Source organism: Cydia strobilella, chromosome 8 (genome assembly GCF_947568885.1).
Source record: "Cydia strobilella chromosome 8, ilCydStro3.1, whole genome shotgun sequence".
Classification (NCBI taxonomy): Eukaryota; Metazoa; Arthropoda; class Insecta; order Lepidoptera; family Tortricidae; genus Cydia; species Cydia strobilella.
The window spans coordinates 16,931,660-16,939,258 of NC_086048.1; the positions used below are offsets into that span (position 1 = coordinate 16,931,660).

The 7,599-nt window shown below is 36.6% G+C and overlaps 1 protein-coding gene across 1 annotated transcript; it reads right to left on the reverse strand.

The window, feature by feature from the left end:
• Positions 1 to 1,073: 1,073 nt before the first annotated feature.
• Positions 1,074 to 7,248, reverse strand: LOC134743782 (max-like protein X). Its single transcript, XM_063677437.1, has 5 exons — positions 6,928 to 7,248; positions 6,780 to 6,856; positions 6,597 to 6,707; positions 4,508 to 4,705; positions 1,074 to 1,366 (listed from the first exon to the last, which is right to left on the reverse strand). Exons 1-5 carry the CDS (start codon positions 7,001 to 7,003, stop codon positions 1,199 to 1,201), a joined length of 630 nt encoding a protein of 209 aa, XP_063533507.1. The 5' UTR covers positions 7,004 to 7,248; the 3' UTR covers positions 1,074 to 1,198.
• Positions 7,249 to 7,599: the final 351 nt, after the last annotated feature.

The window sequence follows — 7,599 nt, forward strand, 5'->3', positions numbered from 1 at the left end:
CCGACACTCGCCGCTCGGTCATAAAACTGCGGCGCGCAAAGAAGATTCACGGTTCGTGCGCGGTTATAAGTTTCAATTTTGCTTGCAGGCGGCGAGTATAGGTATAATTTCATACCTAAATCTGACTTTTGTGAAGTAGTGAATTTTCTGTACGGTAGTACTATTAGTTATTCTGTGGCTCTACATTTTGAAATGAAAATCTCATTTTCCGAAAAAAGTGACTAGACATGTTCTTTCCGTGTACCCTTTATTTATACACTAGCCCGTGTACATTTTAAAAAATATATATCATATTATTTAACTAAGATTTGCTAATGCAGATTTGTTTTAATGCAATTTCATTGAAGAACATTTATTTCGGTTAAGTGCACTTCTGATAGTTACTCATTGGTTTTTTTCTACTTTATCCTTTATGGAAAATATCGGAAATGCCATAAACGTATGAAAAAACTTTAGGATAATTTTTTTGTGTTGCCGTAAGTATCTTTTTAACCCATCATCATGTTAACAATCTAAAGCACTTTTTCAAGTCACTTTCGTAAAAGGGCCGGGTTGAGTTTTCAGTTTCACGAAATATCAGAATCACTTTAAGAATAGGTTAAAATGTAAAAAAAAAAACCTCTCGAAATGCCAAAAATATACATTGTTTTGTATATATAATTAAATTAAACTAGAAATGTCGATTGTGGATGTAGATTTATTTCTACTTTTAAGTATATTGGTAACGGTGTCCTGGCACAACGTGGAACGGAAAACTGATGTTAGGATTTAGGATGCTAACTAGGTGGGTAGCACCCGTTAATCGGCCTCCCTACAAAACCGGCGACTGTTTAGACGTATAGTATGAATCTTTTCAAATTATTTTTACGCCTAAGACCCTAATCTGTTAAACAAAAGCCATTGTTTCTTATATGCGAGCGGTCGGCCATTGTGTCTGAGCGCGTGGCCATTGTGCCTGAGAGCGTGCCACAGACACAATGGCCACACGCTCAGACACAATGGCCGACGGCTAGCATAAAAGAGACAATGGCTTTTGTTTGGCAGGTTATGGTATGAATCTTCTCAAATTATTTTTACGCCTAAGACCCTAATCTGTTAAACAAAAAACATTGTTTCTTTTGTGCGAGCGGACGGCCATTGTGTCTGAGCGCGTATTCATCAAAAAATCATTTGAGAAGATTCACAGTATAATATGAGTTTATGGTGTGTAGCTCTGCTCGCGCAGTACACCGTGCACCATGGTCCGCAGAGACTGCGGCTTGCAGTACTCCTCCAGCCAATTAAACACGCCCGCCGAGAACTCCGCGAAGTTGTTCGTCGGCACTGACTCGAACGACTCGTACAGCTTGTCCATTACACCCTGAAACTGTTTAACCCTTAAACGCATGATTTTTAGGGTTCCGTACCCAAAGGGTATAAACGGGACCCTATTACTAAGACTCCACTGTCCGTCTGTCTGTCAGCAGGCTGTATCTCATAAACTGTGATAGCTAGACAGTTGAATTTTTCACAGATGATGTATTTCTGTTGCCACTATAACAACAAATACTAAAAAGTACGGAACCCTCGGTGGGCGAGTCCATCTTGCACTTGTTTCTTTTTGCCCGAAATTAATATATATGTATATGTGTTACGTAATTATTTGTTGATTATGGGAAAAATGGTAAAAAAATCATAACATCGATTTTCACTGCGAAATCAGTGCTAAAAGTTGCATAGGCTAAATCATATTTATGTTAATATATAATTTTCAGTAAGAGATATATGAAAAAATGTACTACCATCAGAAAGGATTACTATTTCTGATACACCTGATAAAGTTTTTAAATATAAAATAATTACAAACCTCGAAAAAAACGTTCATAATTTTTAAGAGAAAAAAAACCGACTTCAATGGGGGATGCCGCTGAAAGCATTCTTAGATTCCAGACAATGAAATGAAAAAGACAGCATCTTTTGCCTAATTATGTAGAAAAGGAGGTAAACCGACCCACTTTTCTAGTAGCATTTCGTTTTTGTAAGGGTCGCAGTTCTAACCTAACCTAACCTACTTTTCTGGTAGCATTTCGTTTCTGTAAGGGTCACAGCTCTAACCTAACCTAACCTACTTTTCTGATAGCAGTTCTGTTCTGTGAGAATCGCAGTTCAAAACCCACCCACCCACCTAACCCACTTTTCTAGTAGCATTTCCGGGTCCGGGTCTGGGTCCGGATCCGAGTCCGGGTCCGTGGCCGGCTGTCCAGGTCCAGGTTTGGGTCAGAGTTCGGTCCGGGTCCGGGTCCGAGTTGGGGTCCATGTTCAGACCCGGGTCCGGGTCCGAGTCCGGGTCCAAGTTTGAGTTTGGGTCCATAAGGAAGAGAACAAATCGCCAAACGTGAACTATGTGTCATTGAATAGTTCCATTCTGATCATCATCAGCAGTTCCACTTCATCAAATGTCACTTTTTTAAATGTAAATGCTGGATTTGTTGATGAAAATACAAAAATTACTATATGTATGCCTTTCACATTTGAGGAGTTCCCTCGGTTCCTCGTGGGTCTCATCATCAGAACTCGAGCTTGACAAAAATATGTCTTAAAAACTTAAGTTGCTTAACAAACATAAAGAAGTGGACAAATCGCCAAACGTAAACTATGCGTCATTAAAGAGTTCCATTCTGATCATCATCAGCAGTTCCACTTCATCAAATGTCACTTTTTAAAATGGAAATGCTGGATTTGTTGATAAAAATACAAAAATCGCTATATGTATGCCTTTCACATTTGAGGAGTTCCCTCGATTCCTCATGGATCCCATCATCAGAACTCGAGCTTGACAAAAATGTTTCTTGAAAACCTAACTTGCTTAACAAACATAACGAAGAGGACAAATCGCCAAACGTGAACTATGCGTCATTGAAGAGTTCCGTTCTGATCATCATAAGCAGTTCCACTTCATCAAATGTCACTTTTTAAAATGGAAGTGCTGGATTTGTTTATAAAAATACAAAAATCACTATATGTATGCCTTTCATATTTGAGGAGTTCCCTCGATTCCTCATGGATCCCATCATCAGAACTCGAGCTTGACAAAAATGTTTCTTGAAAACCTAACTTGCTTAACAAACATAACGAAGAGGACAAATCGCCAAACGTGAACTATGCGTCATTGAAGAGTTCCTTTCTGATCATCATCAGCAGTTCCACTTCATCAAATGTCATTTTTTTAAATGTAAGTGCTTGAGTTTTTGATGAAAATACTAAAATCACTATATATATGCCTTTAACATTTGAGGAGTTCCCTCGATTCCTCATGGATCCCATCATGAGAACTGCTTTTTGACAAAAACGGGACCAATCTGTATGTATATACTTACAATCAAAAAAAGAATTTTCAAAATCGGTCCAGAAATGACGAAGTTATGGAGTAACAAACATTTAAAAAAAAAAAAAAAAAAAAAAACAAAAAAAAAACAACCGAATTGAGAACCTCCTCCTTTGAAATCTTGAAGTCGGTTAAAAAGACATTAAAAATCATCAACTCAAAATCCAAAGATTTTTCAACATTTTCCGACATATCGTGTTAAAACGAATGTAATTTTTATAAATTAAAATGCGTAAATTTAAGTAAAAAATCGGAAAATGGATTCGTTTTACTATTGAAATAATATATAGGAACAAATAGATTTTATCTAATTATGTATATAATTTGATATTTTTGTTGTGTAGGCTGCATCCTACACTATGCATTTATTTTAAGGGTTAAGAGATTGTTAACTTCGAACTGCTTAGAGAAAACCAGGGGTCTACAAATTACGGCTCTCTTGGCCCGCAGAAAGGAAGCGAGAGCCAAAGCCCGCCTATAGTAATAAAGTGGAAAGCCGATGGCCTGGTCTAAGCCCTTGGGTAAAAAAGTTGGAAGACAACAATTACAATTTTAGAAAACGTCCGCACAAACCATTCCGTTACATTATTATGCTCAGTTTCTCTCGGTATATGAACTGTACTAAAAGACCGAACTAGTACATTAGGCTAGGCAGACTGCGTTTAGCTTATACAAATACAAATATAAATAATTTATTAGAAAAAGTATTATATATTAGTAATTATACTTTCGTATGTAATTTTAGTTTTAAGTTTATCACGAATAAAACATTTGATTCTTGATTCTAAATTAGTGAGATTGTACTAGTTTGGAGCGATCTTTTCAGTGAACAAGCACGCACAACTCTATTAGGAAATTTAGGAATATTCGTATGAAAGATGATTAAGTAATAAAAAAATTGTATTGTTTCAACTGACTCCACGAGACGGGCCTAGATAGTCTACTGTGGCGGTCATAGGTTAAGAAAGTCCTGTACACTTTTTGGTAAATAAACTATATTTATGACCACTGCATTCATTTATCTACTCAGGGTCAAGCGCCGTATTAAAAGCAGAGATGGGAACGAATACCGGTTTATTACGGTGTTTTTTGTATTTCATGAGTAAAATGATATTTGTCAAAATGATATTTGTCAGTACTTACAACTTGAAACTTATCCTGATCAGTGAGCCGTTGTTCATTATGCCCGGGCACAGAGTGCTGCGCCTTCACAATCTGCTCATAGTTGGCTTGCATGATGCGTAGCGCTACCACATCCTTCCGGAGCGCGTTCCGCTCGTCCTCCTGTCGACGTCTCTGCTGCAGCAAGTATTGTATGTAGTCTATTGATTTTTGAAGAACCTGCAACAGAATGTGGCCATGAAATAGATGCTACATTTATTTTATGTTGTGAAATAAATATTCAGTCAGCTCTGTCGGAGACAATAGTAATTAGTTAGGAAATTGAAGGCATAGTGACATCTTGAGTCGTCTCTGAGAGGGCTTTATAACTAAAATGAGGCTTCATAATTCAAGTGCTCCCCATTACAAATAATAACATACAGGGTACATTGAAACTTTATTTTTTACAATGAATGTCCTTCCTCCCCAAATATAACAAATTTTGGTCAAAACAACTTAGGGAAAAATGCCATAAATACAAAGTTGTAAATTTAATTTACAGCTTCCAATATTATAGCAGTTATCAAATAAATAACACACAATATTTGATTAAAATCTACCTGTCATCCTAGGCCCCCAGGGCACACTCCTTAAAAATTAGGAAATTAAAAAAAAACCCTTGCAACCTAACAAAACAAAGCATGAAAAAAAAAATGACAACCTTTTGGCCCTGTAACATCATCAGGTGTAAAAAAATGTTTTTGGATGATTTGGTTTACTGTAAAATATACTATGGAGGTAGATCTCCATGAGGTCTGTGTTGGCGAAAGCTGGCATCAATCTGGTCCGGACCAAGCAAAATGTGTTGGAGGCCAAGACTCATTTTCGCCAGAAGATCAGCGCTGACTCTTGGGTTATCATTTCGTGGTAAGTAAACTATTTATTTATTTTTATATTTGTATTTCTTTGTTGTTTTATATCCTTTGTGTATGTTATAGTTTATCACAAATAAATGCAATGATTTTTGATTTCATTTTGGGTCATCGCGCCAGCCAAGTAATAAGTGAATACTATTATTATTATTTAATAAGCAGGCAGGCAGTTATGGCAACTGATATGGCCTGTATCCAGTAATCATAAAGATATATATCATGAACGAGTATTAGATGTAGTGTTATGCTTGTCTAATTTATTTTTAAACTGGTTCACATTTTGTGCTGAAACTACGTCTTCCGGGAGTTTGTTCCAAGCCCTTACTACTCGGTTGCTCAGAAAGTGTTTGTAAGGGTTACTGTGAGACCTATGCCTTTCTAGCTTTAAGTGATGACCTCTCAGACGATCGCTGTTGTTGCGCTTGAACATCTCTTGAAAATCCTTGAGGTCATAGTGCCCAGATAGTATTTTGTAACTCTCTATTAGGTCTCCGCGTTCTCTGCGGTGCTTTAGGGTAGTAAGTTTCAGTTCCTTTAGTCTCTCCTCATATGGCTTTTTTTTAAGTTGCCTTGGCAGTTTCGTGAAACTCCGTTGGACCTTCTCCAGCATCTCAATGTCCTTGGCAAAGTAAGGACTCCAGACTTGAAACGCAGGAAAAAAAAGGAAACAAATTTTTTTTAAAGGGAGAAATATGTTCCTGCATTAAAAAACCTATTGATATGGAAACAGGGTTATTTCCTATAGGCAAAATAAATTCTTTCATTGGCATGACACATTACAACTGAAATACATACTAATACATATACATACAAGAAAAAAACAAGATGAAACAAGTTATGTGCACTTTAAATTATTTAAAAATTAACAAAAGCTCATTTAACCTCAAACATTATTAAGAAACTTCAGGATTCTACGTAATGATTTCAATTAATGCATTCACTGCCAGCAACCTGGTAGGAGGGTTCTCTGTTCATAGTCGCATTTTGTTACATACGGTTTTTCCAAAGGTATTGGCTACACGCGTACCTTGCCCTGGCCCTGAATGTGTTATAGGCACATTCGTTCAAACTTCGATGATTGTGATGTCACCATATTTATTTCTTATACTGACATCATGATATCTAACAAATCATTTTGATATTTCATAAGAGTAGCTGATTTGGCTGGTTAGTATATTATCCATACTAAATTAACTTACTGCAGCTTTACTGGGTTTGTAGCCAGAAGCATCTGTCTGCTGGCAGGTGGGCACCAGCTCCTGTAGGGAGTCGTAACCCTTCTTTATGGCATCCCGTCTCTTCTGCTCGGCCTGGAATCAACAATTTGTTTTAGCATGGTCGCTTAAAAACTTTTAACCATAGTTTAAAAACTTGGTGGTGACCTGAGTGTGGGCCTCTCTTCTTCTCTCCTTAAAACTGAGCGCGGAAGCTTTGTTGTCGCCGCTGTCATCTTCGTCGTCTGGAAAAACATTTATTCAGAAACACGCACAAGGCACACAAGGTTAAACATTGTTTTGATGTTTTCTTTACCAGAATTATGGTTGGATGACGACGGCGTCTGGTGCATGTTCTGGATAGAACCACTACTACCGCACCTCGAATACATGCTCGACGACTATTTCTCTTAAAATCAGTAATTAATTAATATTGTTTACAGTTACAGCCATTATCACTATCATGTAGCTTTCTAATTTAACCTTCGTGTCATGACTTCATTACACAAGTTTTGATCTATATATGAATTATTCAGTATTATTTAATTAGACGCAGTTCCAGTTAACTACGAGTGGTGCAAATTATTACTATTACGCAATTAATAAATAATAAAATGTGATTTGATAATAGAAATGAAATGTCAATTTTTGACAGCTATCAAGCACAGTGTCACTATGCATAATGCCACAGATAGTGTAAAAAATACATTTCAATTATAGTTGGTCAAGCAAATCTTGTCAGTAAAAAAAGGCGAGAAATTCAAATTTTTAATGGGACGATAACCGTTCGCCCCTACATTTTTTAAATTTGCCGCCCTTTCCTACTGACGCGATTTGCTTGACCAACTATATTTCCTATGATGGTTTAATCAATTTATCATTTTCTTTCAAAAATGTCACTACAAAATCTTATTAAATTGATGACATAAGATAACGAATTAATTAAATTTAATTTAAAAGCTTTTTCAAGCACAATTTTTATTTAACG

Coding starts and splice junctions, on each gene's coding strand:
- LOC134743782 (XM_063677437.1), bottom strand. CDS start 7,003: ATGTATTCGAGGTGCGGTAGTAGTGGTTCTATCCAGAACATGCACCAG. Junction 6,857..6,927: donor GTCATCCAACCATAATTCTG/GTAAAGAAAACA, acceptor ATGTTTTTCCAG/ACGACGAAGATGACAGCGGC. Junction 1,367..4,507: donor ATCAGGATAAGTTTCAAGTT/GTAAGTACTGAC, acceptor AGGGTTAAACAG/TTTCAGGGTGTAATGGACAA.